The sequence below is a fragment of the Bidens hawaiensis genome, unplaced genomic scaffold (assembly GCF_021521415.1).
Source record: "Bidens hawaiensis isolate Kalapana, Puna unplaced genomic scaffold, B.hawaiensis_p1.1 tig00008556_1, whole genome shotgun sequence".
Taxonomy (NCBI): domain Eukaryota; kingdom Viridiplantae; phylum Streptophyta; class Magnoliopsida; order Asterales; family Asteraceae; genus Bidens; species Bidens hawaiensis.
In genome coordinates, this window is record NW_027491615.1 from 538,621 (window position 1) to 561,391 (window position 22,771).

The 22,771-nt window shown below is 36.3% G+C and overlaps 1 protein-coding gene across 1 annotated transcript; it reads right to left on the reverse strand.

Annotated features, from left to right (window-relative positions):
- Window positions 1–16,610: 16,610 nt before the first annotated feature.
- Window positions 16,611–21,382, reverse strand: LOC143529472 (uncharacterized). Its single transcript, XM_077025256.1, has 9 exons — window positions 21,277–21,382; window positions 21,062–21,178; window positions 20,109–20,288; window positions 18,447–18,526; window positions 18,282–18,321; window positions 18,068–18,175; window positions 17,916–17,996; window positions 17,678–17,800; window positions 16,611–16,686 (listed from the first exon to the last, which is right to left on the reverse strand). The coding sequence occupies exons 1-9, from the start codon at window positions 21,298–21,300 to the stop codon at window positions 16,630–16,632; spliced, it is 810 nt and encodes a 269-aa protein (XP_076881371.1). The 5' UTR covers window positions 21,301–21,382; the 3' UTR covers window positions 16,611–16,629.
- Window positions 21,383–22,771: the final 1,389 nt, after the last annotated feature.

The following is a 22,771-nucleotide window of genomic DNA, read 5'->3' on the forward strand; positions in this document are numbered from 1 at the left end:
GAAATTATTATACTTAATCCTTGTCATATTGTAAGTGATTTTGCCATATCTTGATTATGTTGACACGCGCTTTGGCGTTTTCATTATTCCTCTTTTGCGCGACGTTATCGCGCATGGAATTATGAGTTTTTTAGCCTTTATGTGTCAATATGTGTTACTCAGATATCCATTACAGTTTCATGCGCGACCTTGACCTGAGACCTTAACAACTATGTTTTGGCATTTGCTTTGCCTTAGTTGTGTTTAGGTATTTTTATGGTTAGGCTGCGCATTATGTAGGATGGATGTTGTGAGTGATTTGAGCTAAGGCTCACATTATTGGGCTAAGGCCCTGACGTTTTAGAGTTAAGACTCGTTAACGCGTTTGAGCTTGAAGCTCGCGCATGTATGTTTTACTTCGTTTTATTTCATTTTGATGTCAATACAATGTTGTCATATTGCTCAAAATTAATAAAGGGAAGTGTGAAACATGTATGCAAAAGGTAATAGAATTGGGCTAAGGCCCTGACGTTTTAGAGTTAAGACTCGTTAACGCGTTTGAGCTTGAAGCTCGCGCATGTATGTTTTACTTCGTTTTATTTCATTTTGATGTCAATACAATGTTGTCATATTGCTCAAAACTAATAAAGGGAAGTGTGAAACATGTATGCAAAAGGTAATAGAATCCACATTAAGAGAAGATAGCGTGTGTCATTATTCATAAAGAGCCTTGATTACAAACTTGACATTTACATGAAACATTTTCTAAGCTGTGCCGCGTTCCATGCGCGTGGGATCTTCTTTCCATTCAAATCTTTTAAAGCATATGCGCCTTTCCCCAATTCTTCTGAGATTTGATAAGGTCCCTCCCAATTGGGGGACATTTTTCCCGAGGGTATCGCGCGGCTAGCTTCATTGTTTCGAAGGACAAAATCATTTTTCTTAAAGTGGCATTCTTTCACACGCTGGTTGTAATATTTTTCCAGTTTTTTCTTGTATTTGGCTTCACTGATGATAGCCGCCTCTCTGCGCCCTTCAAGTAAGTTGAGATCCAACCTTCTTTCGCGCTCGTTATCAATCTTGCTCATCATGAGCACTCTATGGGATGGGCACCCAATTTCTGCTGGAATCATTGCCTCTGTTCCATAGGTTAGGCTGAACGGGGATTCGCCGTTGCTGGTTTTGCGTAATGTCCTGTGTGCCCACAGGACATTAGGTAGCTCTTCGACCCAAGAATGGGATTCTCCCTCTAACCTTTTCTTCAGCCCATTCAGCAAGCTTTGGTTAGCGCGTTCCACTTGGCCATTCCCCTGAGGGTGATATACTGAAGTGAAAATTTGGTTGATGCGCAATTCCTTGAGCCAGCTGGATATCTTCTTGTCAGTGAATTGCTTGCCATTATCGCTCACAATTTCCATGGGCAAGCCAAAACGGCATATGATGTGGCTCCATATAAACTGCTTCATCGCTTCGGCTGTGATTTTTGCTAGTGGCTTGGCTTCAACCCATTTTGTGAAATAGTCTACTGCCACTACCAAAAATTTTACCCGCCCTTGCGCTTGCGGAAGGGGACCCACAATGTCGATTGCCCATTTGTGGAAAGGCCATGCAGAGGTCACTGGAATCAAGTTGTTCTTTGGCCGCATGGTGTTTGGCGCATAGCTCTGACATGCTTTGCATTTTTGGATCTCTTTTAGAGCGTCCAAGTACATGCCTGGCCAATAGTAACCTGCGCTCATTGCCTTGGCTACCACCATGCGCGGGCCAGCATGTATTCCACAGATTCCTTCGTGTATCTCACTGATCACATAACTTGCTTCCTCAGCATCTAGGCATTTCATGAGCGGCCCAAGATAAGAGCGTCGATATAATGTGCCATCAAGGAGTTCATAGTTCTGCGACTTGTGTCTTATCTTCCTCGCCTGTGCGCGATCATCTGGTACCTTTCCCTCCTTCAAGAATTCCATTATTGGAGTTATCCATGATGAAGGGGTTGTATGAGTTACAAGGACAGACTTCGCTACTACCGACGGGTTGCTCATTACTTCTACCCTGACATCTTTGCCAAAGTGATCAAAACTGGTTGATGCCATCTTACTCAGCGCGTCTGCAGATTTGTTTTCACTGCGCGGAATATGAATGATTCTGAAGCAGTCAAATTGCTCGATGAGCTTTTTCGCCTGCTCTAGATATAGAGGCATGTTGTTCTCCTTGGCATCATAAAGGCCATTGACCTGTGCTGCTACCAAGTATGAATCAACATGGGCCTCTAGCTTTTTAACTCCGAATTTTTGCGCGATGCGCAGGCCAGCCAGCAGGGCTTCATACTCAGCCTCATTGTTGGTGCTCTTGAAGTCCAACCTGATGGCGTAAGTATATTCATGATTCTCTGGATCCACCAGTTTTAGGCCTGCGCCGGACCCTTCGTTGTTTGAAGCTCCGTCAGTGAACAATCTCCACACATTTTCTTCATCGTTGGCTCGCGGAGGGTCTACCTCGCGCTGAGCCTCTTCAATTTTTCCTTCGGGGACCTCGGCAATGAAATCAGCCAAGACTTGTCCCTTTATTGCTGGACGGGGCTTATAGGCGATCGTGTGCTCGCCTAATTCCAGCGCCCACTTTGTCAGTCTTCCCGAGAGCGCGGGGATGACCATTGAAATATCTATGAAGCTTGCGCGACGCGTGTGTTAGTGATAAAACTAACTTTTCCATGATGGAGTATCGCGTCTCAGGATCTGTCAGCACCCGACTCACATAGTATATTGGCGTTTGGATTCCCTTGCGATCCACCAATAATACTGCGCCGATGGCGCGCTCTCCTGCTGATAGGTATAATGTCAAAGTTTCACCAGGAAGTGGAGCTGTGAGCGCGGGCAGATTTATCAAACATTCTTTTATCTCCCTGAAAGCTTGCTCGGCCTCAGGAGTCCATTTGAATTGGCTTTTCTTTAAGCAATTCCTCAATGTGTTGACAAATGGGGTAGATTTGCTTGCATGGTTCGCTAGGAACCTGTTGATTGAGACCAATCTACCATTCAGCTTCTGTACTTCTTTCATGGTGGATGGCGAGGGCATGTCAATGATGGCCTCCACCTTCTCAGGGTTCACCTTGAAACCATCCTTGGTGACCATTACACCTAGAAATTTTCCTTCTTGTACGCCGAAAGTGCATTTGCTCGGATTGAGCTTCATGTTAACTTCCTTTAGGCGCCCAAGGGTTTCTTCGATGTCTTTGAGCATTTGCTTTTCCTCCCTACTTTTGATCACCAAATCATCCACATAGACTTCTAGGTTTCTTCCAATTTGTTCGTTGAAAACAGCATCCATAAGTCTTTGGTAGGTGGCGCCCGCATTCTTCAAGCCAAAGGGCATTTTTGTGTAGCAAAAAACACCCTTGTTGGTTCTAAATGCGGTCTTGTCCTCGTCTTGTGGTGCCATTTGAATCTGGTGATAGCCCTTGTAGGCATCCAGGAAACATTTGAGTTTGAATGGCGCCACGGAGTCCACCTTTGCGTCGATGTTTGGGAGGGGGTAACAATCTTTTGGGCATGCTTTGTTGAGGTCTTTAAAGTCTATGCACATCCTCCACGACCCGTTACTTTTCTTTACCATCACAGGATTGGCTACCCATGTCTGGTATCGTATCGGGCGGATGATGTTTGCGTGCAATAGATCCTCAACTTGCTCATTCATGGCCCTCGCCTTCTCATCCCCCATTACTCTCTTTTTTTGAGCAATTGGCTCTACAGACTTGAACGTGTTGAGAGAATGTTGCGCCAGGTCTCGCGGAACCCCAGTCATATCAGAGTGTTGCCACGCGAAGACCGACATATATGCTGTGAGCAACCTTTTCATTCTCAACCTCGTGTCGTCTGATATCGTAGCGCCAATTGTGATTTTTTGCTCCGGGAATTTCGGGTTGAGAATCCATTCCTCTGGCGCGTTGTCTGCCATTGGAAGTTTCATTCTCCCTTCCCGCGGAGTACTTGTCACTGCACACAAATGATCTCTGTATACAAAAGTTACACCTGTTGGTGTTGGGAACCCCAATGCGCCGTGCGCTGGCGACGGTATGGCGTTGAATTGGGCAATCGTTTCCCTACCCAAGATCATATTGTGGCAAGAAGTGGTGGGCAAGACCAAGAAGTTGACAACTTCGGCTCGCTTGTGTTTCTCATCCCCCATAGTTAGCTCAAACTGTATTTGACCTAGGGGATGAATGATTTCATTTGAAACACCAGAGATTGGTGCATTCACAATTTCAAGCCTTGCTTGGTCTGCTGGATCCAGTTTTCTGAAACATTGCTCATACATGATGTCCGATTCGCTGCCAGTGTCCACCAGGACTTTTGACACTTCGTAATGAGCAATGTGTGTAGTGATGACAAGAGGACTGCTGATAGAAGGGCCTCCCCTGATTCTTGGGAAGATTACTTGTTGCTCGCGCCAATCTCCTTGGATTTGCGCGCTTCTCTTTCTTGATGTTTGCCCTTGCCTTCCTCCCTCGGCTACACAGATTCTTTTGTACTTTTTGCTGGCTGAGGCTCCTGATTGTTCATTTTCTGGTGTTGAGTTTTTCACCAGGTGAGCCAGCTTGCCTGATTTCACGTCCTTTTCAATTGCATCCTTCAAGTGGTGGCATGCATCAGTGTTGTGCCCTGTGGACTTGTGAAATTCATAGTACTTGCCACTGTCTGATGGTCCCTTGTAGTGTAGTGGCTTGGGGCTTTTGAATTGGACATTCTCAGTGCTTAACACCTGTGAAGGCGTTTTAGTGAGGGGAGTCCATATTCTTGGCAGAGGTCTGTTAGGATCTCTGCCGCCTTCCCTCTTGTCACCCTCCCCGCGATTACGAACATCTTTTTGGGGCTGGGGTGAGCTTGGTTGCGCCTGCTTTTCTGCGGAAGAAAAACTGGTTGGTTGCAACCTGGACCATACAGAGTTCTGTTTGCCCCTTTTTTCTTTGCTGCGCGGTGACTCAGCTTGATGCGCTCTTTCTCTTGCCCTATCTTGGGCAATTTGTTTTTCATTTCTCGCTAAGACCCGCGATGCTTCCATTAGTTTGGCCCAAGTGGTTGGCATGCCATCTCTGCTCACAAGAGCTCGGCGGAGTTGATCACTGCGCGCGCCTTGTATAAAGGCCACGCGCAATAGTTGCTCAGTGATACCTCCGATTGCCAGAGACTCCTGATTGAAACGAGTGATGTAGTCTTCAATCGTTTCATCATTCCTGCGCACGCAGTGCATGATGTCATCAGGGTCGCGCGTGTGTCTGCGCTGTTGTACGAAGTGAGCTTGGAACTTTTCCAATAGTTCCTCGAACCCATCGATTTGCCCAGTAGGCAAGCTTTCAAACCAGACACGCGCCGCGCCCGCGAGGCAGCGAGCAAACATGTGACACCATGTTGGCATCGTCCAGCTTTCTAGGTTTCCAGTGTTGTAAAACCCTTGTAAGAAATCGTCTGGATCTGTTGTGCCGTCATATTTACCCAAACCACTTGGCATCTTGGTCTTATGCTGGATGGGGGCCTTCGCGATGCGTTCAGTGAACTTTGAATGTTTTACCAAGATGGCTGGCCTGTATGGTGTGGTTACATCCACTTGCCCTCTTACTGGTGGGCTGTATGGCGCGTGCAGATCCAGATCGTCTCTGGCTCCAGGCGCCATGTTCACGTGCGCGCGGGGCTGTGAGCCTCCTGCATGAGTATCTCGCGTCTTCCTCATGCTGTGCACTTCTTCATCACTAAACTCAGTGTGTGCAGTGTGAATGGAATGACCATCTTCCGGTGCGCGCGCCCTTTTTGTTCCCTGAATGGCTTGCTTGTCAAACGCTAGCCCTTGTGTTAAGTCGGCTAACTTTTTCTGTTTGACCATCTCATTGTACTTGTCCATTAGACGTCGTTGCTCATTTATGAGCCATTCTTTGGGGTCTTGTGTTTCATCTTCTGGACCCATTGGTCCTTTTTGTTTCGCGCCGGCAAGATTTTGTAACGTAAGATCGTCTGGAAGAGTTTCAGTCTGGCCATGAGGAGTTGTGATGAAAGGACGGTTACTGGTGGCGCGCGTAGAATCACGCGGCGCTCTCAGAAACTGTTGTCCCTCATTAACATCCTCACGTTCAATATCCTCCAGAACTTGATCAACGTTAGGAACGCCAGAAACCATGGTGAAAATTGGTTTTTTATAGAGATCTGATGAGATCTTGTTGCCGTTGTAACAGTGGATGGCGCCAATGAAGAAACGTGGATCGACTCACTGGTAGGCGATCTACTTTCCTCGGGTGTGATTATGCTATTTCACCGATGGTTTCTCTTGGATCTGGGTTCTTCCACCTACAAAATGAACAACACCGTAAACTTACCCCTCAGAAAGGGACAGAGGGGTCCTCTTTGGGGTAACCCTCCGGTGTGAGAATAAGTATTTGTGGGAGAAGATAATAATATGTGAGAGTAAGGAATTTGGAGTGTATTGCTTAATAGCTGAATACTCTGTTATTGTATGTGACTGTGTGTTATGATGTGTCCTCTCCTTGTGGAGTTGATGCTGTATTTATAGTGCTAGGGTTTCCAATGATTGGGGCTCAGACCCAATTAGGGTTTTGTTGGCCTCTTCCAGTTGCTTTGCGCCACGTGTCCTTGGGGACACCTGGTGCTTTTTCATTGGTTATAATCACGTGGTAGCACATGGTTTATGCTGAGTTGTCCACCTTTCATTGGCAACTGTCAACATCAGCATATTCTTATTCCTTAAAAAGATACCTTCTGGAAGGTTGTCTAACGTGCACAATCAAGGTTGCCCTAATCCTGATTTGGATAAGGACGAGGTTGATTATGTGCATGTGTGATATGCGCCAATCCTGAGGATGCGCGAGGTCTTCTCTTTATTCTCACGCGCAGATGTTTCATGCGCAGATGTGATATGCACGAGCATGTGATATGCGCCGTGCGCTGATGCGCCACGCGCATATGTGATATGCGTGAGCATATGTGATGCCTGGGCATGTGTGGTGCCTGGGCATATGATGCCTGAGCATGTGATGCATGAGCATATGTGATATGCGCCATGCGCGTAAGTTTTGGCTTTGTGCCTTCATAATGTCTTGATTTCAAGCTTCTTGTCTATATCTTGTGGGTTGACCCGCCTTGCTCGGTGTTGAGGCGGGTACATACCTCTTCACATGAAAATATGAAAGAGAATCAAGAGAGATGTGTTTTGAGGAGAGAGAGAGCATTAAAGAGCAAAAGCTTATTGTTGTTCTGGTGGTTGTTCTGTCCGAGAGTGTGGATGTTTTGTCTGAACCCTTTGTGTGAGAATGTGTGTTGTGTGTGAGAGAGGAGAGAGGTTGGATGGATGGATCTACTGAGTTACCTACAACTTTAATTACTTTTGATCATTACTCCTTAAACCTATAATCTCATTTGCTTTATCTAATCAAACTCATTATTATAATATATATTTTGATAATCAAGATAAACTAGACAAGCAAAGTGGGTAAGCTACTTTCAATTTACTACTTAAAAGTTTGAATTAAAAACAAGGTTTAATAAGCTCGAGCTCAAACCTAAATTTAAATAAGCTTGTTCAATAGACAAGTCTTGAGTTTGAGCTCAAGTTTCGTCTTTTAAACTCCAGTAAACTCGTGAGCTTTTTATTTATATAACATTTATTTGATATATAAAATTTATATTTATATTATTATTTTTATGCCAATGACTATGGTGGAGTGATACGAAATAGACGTGGTTTTTTATGTGACTCAAGTTCAGTTCATGTCCCCACTATTTAACTTCAGCGGCACCTGGTGATGATGGAAGACTAGGCGAGTAGGCAGCGATCGCTAGTTCGATCCTTAAACTGAACGAGGTTTATCTCGCTGCATTGTCGTGCATTCGGGCGAGTGTTCACGGGTGCCGAACCTAGGTGCGGGTATTCCCCGGTTCGGGGGTGAGTGTGTCATGATGTGGTGAATTTCTCCGGTTTCTCATTTGTAGGATTCATTGGCCGTTCAAAAATATATATATATTATTATATATTTGAAAAATATAATGAAATAACTAAATAACAATAAATTATATTATATACATAAATTATAGTTATAAGTTTAAATAAATATAATTATAAATAAATAAATTTATAAATAATAATAAGCAAATCGATCGCTCGAGTGCTCGTAAGTTAAATGAGCTTCAGCCTAGGCGACATTGGGCTCGACTTGGCCGATTTACACCCATAACATATTATGCACTAATAATCAAGACACTTCTAACTTTCATTTTCTTAAAATGAATTCTAACGAAAAAGTAACTATGTCTGCCCCTAATGAATCAGAATGTTGAAAATTGTTTTGAAACTAAAAAATAAAATTTAGGGCTCCTAACCAGTGAGGCAATGAGAAATAATTTAGATTATTAGTATCCAATTTGCCAATAATATATTGTGAACGAAAATATAAGGTTTTTATCTTTCTTAAGGAAATAAAATAATACTAACATAGGCATCTTTTACAAAGAACTAAAAAAGGATAGCAACAAAACATGTCTTAAGGCAATTAAATTGACAGTGCAAAAACAACAAAACCACATAAGAAGCTAGAAAGCGATGGAGCAAGGGATTGGGATGTTTGAAGAAAGCTGATACCCAAAATGATAAGGTAAGTATTATAGAAGTTATATGCTGGGTTTACTGTATACAAGATTTTGACATATCATTGTGCAATACATGAGATTGATTCTTTTAAGGATTTTTATATAATATTTGTACTTTGTTTATAGTTGACCACTAACAAATAATTTTTATAATTTTCATTAATTTGTATAGTATCACAAACTTTATATTATTAACCTCCTAAACACATTCGTTTTTAGCAGTATTCTTTGGTATAGTCGACTCTGATAATCGCTAAATTTTATTGTTTGAATGTGAAAAAAAATTTTATTGCGTTCAACAAATAGAGTTTTAAATTGGTTTATTATTGGGTACGGTTTGGGTTGTGCAAATTCTTTTTATATAAAAAAATGGGCTTAAATGAATTAGATAATTAAGAATACATATTTTTTCGGCCCTATCGAGATAACCTTTCCGGTTCTTACAACCTTATACTATCTTCAATGCTAAATGCGTCCTGAGGTGCCTTTAACTGTCACGTCATCTGCCACATAATATCTTTACAGATTCTTAAAAACCTCAATTTCATCTCCTACCCTACAAATATCCTTACCATCTTTGATTTTCACCTCATCGCCTACCCATTACACACAATATTTATATAAATATTATTTTTTTTACTTTTGGCCCACTTTTTCATAAGGACACATGCCCTTATGTAAGGGCATCTCACTTAAGGGCAATACCCTCCAACACTAAGGATATCTAAGGGCCTTCAAGGACTTATCTTCTAAAGGTTCATCGAAGATGGTCTTATACATGTGCTTCTTGTTGTATCCATGTTGTCCATTTAGACAAAGATATGTTGTCGGCGTTATTTATCAAGGAGTATTCTTAATTATTAATCAAGTTTGTAGAGTATTTATTTTTCACACATTCAAGATTGTTCGCTCCTTTTGTATCAACTCAGATAAAAGACAAGATTAGGTTTAATGTTTAGTTCTTGAACAAGATCAATATTTATGTTGTCAATGCCTTTGATTATTCAAACTCATGAATTCACTATAAGATGGCGTTTATAATTTTATAAATAAATTACACCTTGGAAAAAAAACAAATACAATGCAAAAGGAAATTACAATACGTATCACAATTGCAAAAGGAAATATAAAGAATGAGTAAAGATGAGAAACCGAGTCACAGGTTGGATACGTACGACTCCTTAAAAACAGATTCAGCATCTCCTCTGAGATAACATCTACTATTCGAGGTGTATAACAATAAAAAAAATACAGTGGTCAAAGTCAGACCATCAAGACTAAAATTAATATTGAGTTATATGCCAAAATGTTGTTGAAAAAATATGTGTTTAAATGTTATCGAGGCTTTCAACTACAATAACACCTTAGTTAAGTAGCTAAAAACAACATGAAACTAATCAGCCTTTAACGAGCACAATTGGAACACATTAAGGAGGATATCTTCCTTTTTCCCTCCTCTTAATTTGATGAGCCAATGGTTAACACACCTTCATTCGTATCTAGTAAGTTTAAGATGCTTTCTAATGTTGTTCGTGACCTCTTTGTTTAGCCTTTTACTTTTCAAATTGAAAAACACAGTTTGGAGTTTTGGTAATGATAAGACTCCGGGTCTTGATGGTTACACTTCTATGTTTGTGAAGAATTTTTGGAAGGTAATCAAGTGGGACCTTTTTCGGATCGATGTATCTAAGAATTTGAGGTGACCAAAAAGTTTTACAAATTACGACACAGAATGTGATAGGAAAATAATCAATTTTATTGAAAGGAAGAAGCATTCTAGATGATCTTGTGATCATTGAGTTAGAGCATCTTCATAGCAACATACATATTTTGATTTCAAACCATCAACTCAGCATTTCACATCATATTTCAAACCAGCCTACAAAAACATTTATTTATCATCCAATGGTTATTTGTTAGTCCTTGTTTCAAACTGTCAGCTCACTATTCATCTTATCACCTACTTTAATTTTTCTTTATTTAATCTATAACAATTTATATATTTGATAACTAATAATTTTATATTTCATATGTTAAATAGATAAAAAAACACATAAATTTAATTACTCTATTAAATTAATTTAATCATCTTCTAGTTATCATTATAAAAAGTGATTATTTTACTATTGATAATTTTAAATATTCCATTACTTTATGCCTATATATAAACTTAAAAAACAATAATAATATACACACTATGAATTAAGTAAGAGGACCTGCAAAAATAGAAATTAATCTATAGGTGTGTGAATATGTATTTGGTTTGTTTATCTCTTGCTTGAAATTATATATCTTGTTAAGATGTGACATACCATACTCATACAAACCATTTTAAATTCACAAACTTTTTGTTGTCTCTCTCTTTCAAACTGACAACCTCCGATGGTGAATGTCACTTAGTGGGTTATGTTTGGAATGCTAACACTTATCACCTAATACCATTACTTCCAAAAAAAAAAGAAAGAAAATATGACAAAAGAGTATTCTTTGGGATTGTTTTAATTCAAAAATAAATCAAATGGAGTTAGGAAGGATATGGAGAGGTTGGATTAGAGGTTCTCTCTCTAGTAAAACATTAATCTCACCTATATCATATTGGCAAATAGTATTCTTAATTTTATATTTGGCTGGTGGTAATCCTAACTAAAAATATATATTTGTTAATAACGATCCGCGACTAACGGATGACTAACTGAGGTGACATCCATTTACCTTCTTCTCCGTTAGAGACAAATACATCTTTAATCATGACTATCACCAACCATGCATGAAGTTGAAACTGTTATTTGTCAATAGTATATATTTGAGATTATCTAATACCAATATTTTTTTAATTTATAATACATAGTAAATGGAGTCGTTGATAAAGTGAACTTAATAACACTTTTCAAACAATTATGAACACTATTAAATTGACTAAAATATCATTAAATATTTAATAATACATAATAATGCAATACATTAATAAATGTAGCACACAAAACTTATTAATACACTAAAATTAAATACTGTGACGGACCCATAAATTTTTTTTGAAGGTGTGGTGGGGGGGTTGAAATTTTTTGAAGTCGGTTGTATATCTTTTAATGGTAAACAAATCTCGGGTCGTGTCAGATCACATGATTAAAATAATAATACTAAATTAATTTCAAGTAGATAATAAAACATGTCGTCATTAGAAATCAATAATAGAAATAAAATATTCGTACATTACAACTCTCTACGACATCTAATTTAAAATCTATTCTTTTTAATATAACAAACGCAAATACACAACTATTCTATAAATTATTAATTAATAAATACACACCAACACACATAGGTTAGATTTTTAATGAGCTTAATTTATAAAATGATTAAAGTGTTTGTAATAATCATAATTGTTTTTAGTTCTTTTTATTTAAGAAATACTTTTACATTTGATATAATAAAAATAAATCAAAATTTTATAACATTTAACTATACACACTATAACTATAGTAAACAAAATAATAAATATAAATATAAATATGTTAAGTAAGATATAACTCAAATCAAAATCAAACTATAGTTATTGCATTAAATTAACAAATGATAAATAAAAAAAACTAAGAGTTAAAGAGAATTACAAGTTACAATTTTACCGGGTGTAAAATGTAAACTACAAAAACTAGAGATACATATTTAATGATATGATTAAAAGAAAAGTAAATGAACTATAGCTTTCTCTTTCTTCTTCATCTCCATCTTTCACCACCGTAGAAGTTGCAAGCTTTGTTATAAACATTAAAAATTCTAAAATTTATAAACTTGTCTTCTCTTTTCACTTGAATCCCTAGTAGTTTCGTTGATGACGGGCGGTATCAAAATTTCATGGGAGGCAATTGAAATAACTCGCATGTATAGTCAAAGAAGATAAAATTTTAAAGTGGGCGGCAGTCCTCCTTCACTACATAGTGGGTCCGCCCCTGATTAAATAATTTACCAAAAAGTAGATTTCTGAATAAGTTGTACACTTGTTTTATATTTATAGTTTGTTTATAAACAAAACATTCTATTTTTGAACAGCAAATAAACTAGATTTCTAAACAGTAAACATAATTGATTTTGAAAATATTAAATATTATTTTACTTATAAACTATACAGGGCACATATTCTAATTAAACGTTTATTATTTAAGAAAAAAGTTAAAAGGCTTAGGTAGGCCCCCATATGTTTGTCCATGGCCGTGCACGTTGAAATACTTTTGTGATTTGTTTACGAGAAACGTTTTTTAAAATGCTCATTTAGTGAAGAGAGATTTCAAAATCATCAAACCCCCCCCCCTCCGCTAAAAAAAACTCGTAACTTACAAAATGTCAACTCTCGTCTTCACGCTTAGTTTCAAACTCAAAACATTGTGCCCTGATTACTTTGGTGTCTAATCTCCAAGACCCAACTAGTTTTGTGTTCAATCTCTGAGTCCTGACTAGTTTAGTGTCAAATCTCTGAGTCCTGACTAATTTGAAGGAATTTTTTACCAGTTGGATATAGATACAAAACATATTTACCATATTAGTGTACTTCTAAATATATTTACTAATATGGGTAGTTTTGATTAGTTTCATTATTAAAAAAGAAAATGGAAAAAATGGACGCTTCACACATTCCCTCAACCGTATCTCCGACCTCTCCGACGTTTGCTCTCCCATAATCAAACACAAGTACACAACCTGCAACCAGATCTCTCCACGACCCATTGATTTTGATTCGAGTTTTGGTTCGAATCACACTATCAGATCCGTTCAGACCTCGGTTTCAGTGTAGAGGACGTTCGGTTCACTCGACGGTTACTTCGATTATATTCAGGTTCGTTTATGCTAGTTTTTTTATTTTATTTTGATTACATGTTTCTACTGTTAATACGTCACCATCTTTCTGTTTGTCAAAATAGACCATACTTAACAAAGCAAACGATAAATTTGAAAGATCGAATGTGATTTGCAAAAGGTAGATAAAGGACTTGTCATTCTTTAGTAAATTTTTTGTTTTTTCTTTTCTAATTTATAAAACTATAAATTTATTATTCACTACAAATTTTCAACCTTAAGTAAAATCGGTATCATATCATTTTTTTCTAAAATTAAATAGGTGTCATGTAGAAGTGTGTGGGCTTTGCCGGGAAACCTCAACACGTCTTTAAAGTAATTATAACTTAGGCCATTATCCACATGTAATATTTTTATAATCTCAAGTTAGAAAACATCACATGTAGTTAAAAATAATCAGTTGCATACTACTATATAATACTGTTTCAAAACATCTTATATTAGTAGTTTAGGTCGGTTAAATATTTGTTTCGAAACATATACTAACTATATTAAACTATTATTAATCTACAATAAATAAAGAGAGAAAATTAGTGGATATTCTAAGATGAGAAGATGATTGTGGGATTTAGGACAAGCATGCATACAAGCACCATGACTGAAAAAGGGTCTCATTATGTCAATGAAATCCTCAATGACAATAGCATCCACTCATCAAGATAACATCATTACCCTAATAAACAAATAAACAATAACTATGATATAATATATAACAGAAAAGTTATTCTCATGATTTTCTAAATCAAATTTCATTTGTCTAATTAACATTTAAAAATTTATAATGGTTTGGCAATTATTCTGCTTTTGACTAAAAAGTAAATCAGTTAACTAGGTAAGAGTTTGTATTGATAAAGATTAAAAAGACAAAAAGGAATTTAAGGAGTAGATGACCAATTTTAAGTAAATATAAGGTTGCGTAATTACATAGTGCTCTATAGATATGATATATATGAGTTAGAAAAAAGTATAACAAGTGGTTACATAAGTGTCTCATGTATTAGTTGAACTAAAAGAAACAAATATTTATATATGTCTTAATAAAACTAGTTATGTGTCAAAGGTGGAAAATAATTAGATTAGGGGTATATTTGGCATGGAGTTTTTAGGAGATTTTAAGAGCTTTGAGCGTTAAACTTTTAAGAAAAACTTATACTCAATTAAAAGTTTTGTTTGGTTCAAGGAGCTTAAAGCTTTTAGGTCAGGAGAAAAAGCTTAAAGCTTCTACTAGTAGCGTTTAGAAAGAGCAACAAGCTTTTAGTATTTTAATTTACTTAAATAACCTTCCAAAATAAATACATTTACTATTATTGTTTTTAATTATGCCCATTTTAGTAATTTTATACATTTATTAAAAGCTCCAGCTACTTTGCCAAACATCTAAATATATTTAAAAAGGTACAGCTTCCAGCCACCAACTATCAGCTAGTTTTGCCAAACATACCATAGATAAAATTTAAGTTTATTTCAACGCATTTTATGTACAAATTTTTTAGAAGTAAAAACGTATCACTATTACTAATATAATAAATAAGAAATTTGGTGTCGCAAGTGCCCTATTGGGTCACTTGACGGCACCGAACTAGTCCGTAAATTTTGTTTTTGTTTTTTTTTTAATTCAGTCACAGTAATGGACGTAAAAAAAACGACCGGAACGTCAGTTTTTTTTGTCTCTTAGCTCCGACATCATAACGAACGTGACGGTAACCAACCGAATTCCCGTAGACTCGCTGACTCAACGCCCGGGATTTACAACGGTCGGGTTTTATCAACTCTCGAGTTTTACCGACCGATGCCACCACATTGGTCCACCTCAATTTTTATAATATTTTTTTGTTTTATATTTGGTTTTAATTCCGGTACAATAACGCACTTCATCAAAACCGACCGAATTCGCGTCGGCTCAATGTTTGAGTTTTACCGACCTGCTCGGCAAAACGCTCTAGGTAAAAAACTAGTTAGATAATAAATGCAATAGCTGAGTTTATTGATCATCAAAACGTAAGTATGTAATTTGTTAACTTTTGGATATTGTTTTATATAATATATGTATTCACCTGTGCTTATGTTTTAAAAAAATAATACTTATAATTCAAGAAAAAAAATCTAGAGAGAGAAGATGATGAGGGTGTTTTGATATTTTACTTGATATGAGTAAAGAGTAAAAACAAACAGCGAAAACGACCACAATATTCATGATTTAAACATGTAAATGGACGGTTTATATGGTTTTCTTAATCCTACACTAGGTAACAATTTCATATTTTAGTATCATGACTAAATTTGATAAAGTTAGCTTCTTATAAGCAAACCAAGCTGATAGGAAATCAATCGTTAACAAATAGGAATTTGATTCGAATATAAAAACGAATAGATCAACGGCTCGTTTTCAGATACAGATACACCACCGACTCAAACCATAGGGTTACGATAACTAGCCAAAGATACATACTCACCACCCGGCTAAGAAACTGTGTCTAAGAACACCACTCGGGATATCAAAATCGAGCTAGCATAGACGAATTAACTTTAACTCACTCCATTGTGATAAAATTAACACAGATTTTTCATCAAACACAACCTCTGATTTTCATTATTTTCACCATTGTTCAAACATGGAAATTAAAAGGTAACCCACTACCTAGCCCAGCCCAGCACAGCCCATGATCTCTAAACATGGTTGAAAATAAAAATAAACTAAACTAAAAATAAAATAAATGTGGAAAAGAAATGCAAATAAAATGTGGCTCCATTTGTTGAAGATGGGTCGGGTCATGGCGGTTCTTCAAGTTCAGGTGCGACCGTGCGATTATGCGATCCAATCGACCCACTTGATGAAACAGACCTGATGTATGATATTGACTAGTATTATAGGTTAGATGCCACATATGGTATAAAGTCACGTATTGACTAAATTCAAGATATTGTGGCAAATCTCAAGGAGACTAATCCCGAGAGTGCTTGGACACCAACGTATACTCGATACATTAATTGTAAACGATACACTAATTGTAAACGATACGAGAATTCCACATTATCGAAATTTACAACATATCCATCTTAAATAACAAAATTGAGTTTGTGAACCATATGTACTTAAAAGGTTTAGATTTTTAGAAAGTTACAAGAATAAATTGCTTTTTGCAAAGAAAGATATAGTCTATATGTGAGTCTCTTGAGTTTGATTCCTCAGTCTCCCATTCCTCGTGCATTCTTCCTGATAATACGAGTAACAACGATAAACGTCCATAAGATTCTATTCATTTTGTCAAATATATCATCAAACTTGCCATCTAATAATGTGAGGATAACGTAATTAAGACCAACTATCATGCTACATGATTAAGCTAGGTCATCCTTATATAATTTAAACAGATTAAAAAGGTATCTTAGATGTTTGACTTATGGTCAAATCCAATTATCGAATCTATATATGTATAAGGTTGTTCATTTGTGACTACTTTAATTCAAATTAAAATTTTGATGAACCTTGTGAAGGACACCAATATGCATGCTACATTTTCTCAGGACTTTTAGGGCTTACCTTGTTTGTGTCAAGGATAAGGCCAAAACACCATAAAGTAAGTTTTCGTTTTTTTTAAGTAAAGCAACTCACACACTCTCTCTAACTTGATTCCTAAATTACACCTTTATTTGACAACCATTGGATTTGAACCCTCGCTGTTTGGAAAGGCAAAGCCTTATCCAAGACTTTGGTAGTGCTAGGCTATAGGTGGCAATCATGGCACGTTTCTCAAAAATTGGGTTGATTTGGGCAAAATTGAATTGTATGTGGGTTCACTTGGGTCAACACAAAATAGTCAACGGGTCATTTTGGATCTACTTAAATTAGTCAACGGGTCAAAACGGGTAACTAATATAAAAATTTATCAACTTAAAAGATTCCAAATGGGTTAGATCACTAAGAAACTATAGCGGCTGAACCTATTTCATTACATTTTTCTGGTACAACTCACTGCAACCTGACTCCATTTTCGCCAAAACAAACTGATGTATTAAAATGGCCTGTCTTGACCCGGACTCATTTTGCTCAAAAGCCATATTGACCTGAACTGTGACCCGAACCCACCCGGCCTGCCCAGTTTTCCAGGCCTACTACACTAGGCCAAAGGCACTTTGGTATAAATTTAAGTTTTCATATATCACTTTCACAACTTGCAATAAAAGAATTTCAGAATTTCACTTACTTGAAAAGCCTTCAACAGTGAGTAGCAACGTCTTTTCTCCGAGTTTGCTGCAGCATGCTTTTTCTTCAAGGCTTCACAAGCTTTTTGCTCTGATTGCAGTGAAGCTTGCACATTTTGGAGCTTCTGTAAAAACAAATAAGCATTCATGTCTTTAAAATTGTCAAAAATTGCTTTAAATAGAAAAAATATTATGAACATTTGACTACAAAAGTCAAACTGTAGAGAAATTACTTATTACCTGTTGAATACTCTTTGAAATTCCATCCATTGAACTAGTTAATGTTGCACGACCAGCAGGAGTATTAAGCGCGTCATGAAACTGTCAAAGGAGATTACATCAATGATAATAGATGAAAAGTCAAAGCAGAAAGAAACATATGTTCAGTTTACCTGGGAACTTAAAGAGTTCAATAAGGATGTTTCTTTTAGCATCAGCTCTTTTATTTCCAACAAAGCATTATATGTTGCATAGTATTTACGAGTTTGCCTAAGCTTTCCCTAATAAACAAAAGAGTGAAATGAAATCATCAAAACTCAGAAACCAATATTTTTTTTGGAACAAATGATGCACAGATCATAAAGATAGGAAATATATATGACATACCTGGATGTGAACATTAAGTTCTGAAAGACGACGTTCATACCTGCAGCATAGACATAAATATTGTTACATTAAACAATAGTATATGTTGTTAATGGTTTCTGAATCTTGCAAGGTTCTACATTTTAACACAATAATAGTAGAGCAAGATATTGAGAATTAACTTACTGGATGAGTTCTGCTTGTGTTGGTATGTCATCACGCTGGCGCTTTAACGATGTAATTTCCCTTAGTTTTGAAGCAAGGGCCTACATGACATCAGCAAAACATAAATCTTTCACTACAAAATCATGGCACAAGTAAATTATGTACATGAATTACATATACTGTACTTTTAAACCTAAACAATAAACTATCCACTATTTATGAGTTACGAGATTTGAGCATGGCATGATATGCACGTAACTTACTGATACTACTAGCATATAACTTCTAACCCATATACTAACCAGATCGTGTATACTAAATAATGCAAAGAAAATTAACAATTCAAATAAATAAAAGACAATTGACAATTCACAGCCCTTTACAAATATTATCGTGAGAGTATATCACACTATCGCTCGTATACAGTGTTGCCTTCTCTGATCCTGTTGGGTATAGGCATGTTGTCGGTGCCTTCAGTATGCGTCTATTTCTTTGCCCAATACCAAAGTTGTGGTCAATGGTATGTGCCAATTTGTGCATGTCCCAACCAAATGCCACTTTGATATGCGGTTAAATGGATTGTATCTTATTTTCGTTGAACTTCTGAATACCACTGATATCCAGTTAAAAGCTCTTGCAGACACGTTGACTGAACTTACCTTGTTAGAGGTGGGCAAAAGAAGCAGTTAACCAAACCGACCCTAAAATCGAGCCGAAACCAAACCGGTTTGAAACCGATTATGTAGAAACCGGTTTGGAACGATTGAAACCGTAGGTTCTGAGCCAGTTTGTCATTTTCTACACTGAAACCGGTTAACCAAACTGAATCCAATCTTAACCTGGTTAAGAAACCGGTTTCAACCCGAACCGAAACCGATCATAAACCGGTTTTGACTTTTGGTGACCAAACCGAACCGGTTTTAACTGTTAAAAGCTTTTCTTAGTGAACTTGGTGTTGGGACAACTACAACTCCTACCGTATGGTGTGACAATCTAGTCCAACCTACCTTTTGGCTAATCCTATCTTCCATGGCCGGACAAAACATGTGGAAGTTGATTTTCATTTTGTTAAAGGTTGCTTAGAGAAATCTCTGCAATTTATATCGACAAATGATCAAATTGCTAATATCTTTACAAAGTCGTTGCCAACTCCTAGGCTTCTGCCGTTACTATCTACGATACATGTTATGTACCCAGTTGTAATTGTTAGTCTATATAATATTTACGTGTAATATCAAAGTGTAAATACAAAGCCCAAATGTAACCCTACTATATGAATCACCATTATACACAACCTTTTTGGTTTGATATATAATATGCTTTTAGAATAAAAAAGATGTTTCACTTTGTTTATCCATGGTGCATAAATAAGCATTTACAAGCAGAAGTATGTGCGTGTGTGCATATGTGTAGACACTGAAAATGCAAAAGGTAGATGTTCATAGGGTTTTTCTTAATTGTGCCCTTAATCATATTAGGTTATGATCAGAATTCAGATGATAAATAAAGCCCTTATCGCAAACTTATTCACTTCATATAAAACAATCTCTGCTGATATGAATATGAAACATTGACAGTTTGACACCCTTGGATAATAAAAGATCACGCACACATTAACATGCATATGCTATCTGTTTGTTCACCTAAGCAGAAACTATATGAAAAGAACATATAATGCAATACCATTTTCGCTGAATTCAGTCTGTCAACTGCATTAGTCAACAAACGGTCAACACACTCGGCAGAACTCCCTCCATGCTCATTGCTCTGTATCATCTCTTCCAACTCATTGACCTCAAATTGCAATTTAGAATATTCTTCACTGAAATTTGATTCAACTTCTGCTTCTTGCTTCTCAAGAACCTAAATAGCATGTTTCAAAAATAGAATTATTTGTCAATAGTGACACAATAGTTTGCTTTTAGCATTCTGTACCCACTAATTATAATCAGGATTGATAGGTAAATAACTAAATACATAAGAATTCACAATTAACTATTAACAAACAGTTTAATAACATCTAAAGCATAAGTTTGACTTAGGGCTGTAAACGAACCGAACGTTCGGTGAACTGTTCAACCGGAAGCTCGTTTATGTCCGTTTAATAGATGAACGAAAATGAACAAGAAATTTCGTTCGATTAACTAAACGAACAAACACGGACAGAGGCCATGTTCGTTCAATTGCGCTCGTGAACATTCGATAATCAGTCTGTCTACATTTGTATGCATACGATACGTTGATTTTTGTTTATGAATGTTCATTACAGGTTTTCAATACTTTTCAATAACTTGTCTAATCTTATCATATAGTTTTAAGAAAAATCATTAACCACAAAACAAAAAAAACGAGTATTACGTGATTAATTAATATTTAAAAATAACATGACAACACGTTTAGAAAAAACACCAACACAAACTTAGTAGCCAGACCGAACCGTTAACACCGACCATTTCCAGTAACTCAAATCAAATAAAACATTATTTATGTTCCTGAACTATTAACGAACAAGTAATTTCATCAGTTAGCTGTTCGTCAACCGTTCGCTTGTCCGACAAAATCTTCACACACGAACATGAACAAGGACTTGTTCGGTTCGGTTACAGCCCTAGGTATAACTTTCTGTTTAATTATACCTTTAATGTCTCCAGATGTGAAAGTAATCTGTGTACATTATCCGTAGCACCTGCCTTGTCAGCTTCTGTTATCAAATCATGCATTTTATTCTTCAAAGTTTCTGCAATTTGTTGATCCTGAAAATAAAAAAAAAAACTATTTAATTAGGGCTTTTATTCAACTTCAGATCAGTAATAATAATAATAATAATAATAATAATAATAAAGTGATTTACCATTTCTGTCATTGTGAAACTCATCAAATTAACCGCCAATCCTCTACAATTCTTATCTGTAAGCTGCAACGGATGATGGCGGAGATGTCAAATTTCTGACGTCATCAACCGGATTGTCACTATGGCAAGGGATTAGGTAAGGGTGAGTATAAAACAGTATTAACCGAATCGAAATAGAATTAATAGAAAAAATAATACCAAAGCATTAGCCGACTGATAATTTTTTGAATGTCTGTTTTTAGGTTAACCATCTTTTTACAATACTCATTACAACATTTTTATAATATCTATATCTATACTATATATAATACACCAAACAAGTGTAAATTAAGACACTCATTTTTAAGTAATTTACAACACTTAAAGCATGAGATACATGTGTTAATAAGGGTAAATATGTCTTTTAAACACAATCCATCCAACTTACAAGTTTGGTCCCTCATGTTTAACCATATTATGTTTTTAATTTAACTTGTAAACTAACTTCCCACCCATGATTTTTAAACGACTATAGCATTTTCATACGTTAATATTTTTATAAACAAAGTGCACCATAAAAACGAGCATTTTATTCTCTTTAATTTGGATATGATATTATTGTAATTTTTTTTTCATTTTAAATAAATTAATATGTTACGTGTGGGTGTTCAGTGTCGGTTTTGATAGTTTTTAAGTTAAACTTGTGAGTTCAACCGTTAATACTGATTTTTTGTCGTCCAAAACCAAACTCAACCATTGAAAGTTGAAACTGAATCGTTACTAACGGCCTGGTTCCAGTTTGATTTTACAGTTTAAACTTTAATAATAAATTTAGTTTAAAATAATTAATAATTTAAAGGTATCATCAATTTTAACTAAAAACCAACATAATATGATACTTGAGATGATTATAAATAAAAAATGATAATTTTAGCCACATAAATGATAAATATTAATGGAAGATCTAGGACGTGAAATAATAACAACAAAGATTACAAAGTGAATCATATTGCAATTAGGTTAATTTACATTTTTTTTTCTGGTTTCATATGGTCGGTTGCCGATATAAACCGCGAACCAACCGTTCACTACGTTTTGAAAATTTTGAAACCGACCAACAAACCGAAAGTAAAAAAGAAAAAGAAAAATAAGTCAAACCAATGACCGATTTAAACGATTTCAAGGTTTTAACCGAACCATAAACATTTATATTTGTACGTGATTAACAGGTTCAAACACCCGCTGCATCGCGCGGGCACCCGTCTAGTTATATATAAAGCATGAGTGAATGACCTCTTAAATTTTAAGAGGTACAATCACTATTGCATAAAATACAATCACTAATGCATTCAATTTTGAAAATATAAAGGCGATAAGTATTTGTGACATCTTGTACGGTTATAAATTGGTTACTTTAGAAAATAGTTACAAAAGTAATCCTTCAACTTCAATACAAATTTGTTAATTTATTAATTAGTTACACATAAACCCTCTATCTTTACCCATTTAATTGATA

What these genes read in the sequence shown, in the direction of transcription:
- LOC143529472 (XM_077025256.1), bottom strand. Translation starts at nt 21,300, where the DNA reads ATGAGTTTCACAATGACAGAAATG. An exon ending in AACTTAATGTTCACATCCAG is followed by an intron (nt 18,176 to 18,281) that starts GTATGTCATATA and finishes TTTGTTTATTAG; the next exon opens with GGAAAGCTTAGGCAAACTCG. An exon ending in TGAACTCTTTAAGTTCCCAG is followed by an intron (nt 17,997 to 18,067) that starts GTAAACTGAACA and finishes CTCCTTTGACAG; the next exon opens with TTTCATGACGCGCTTAATAC.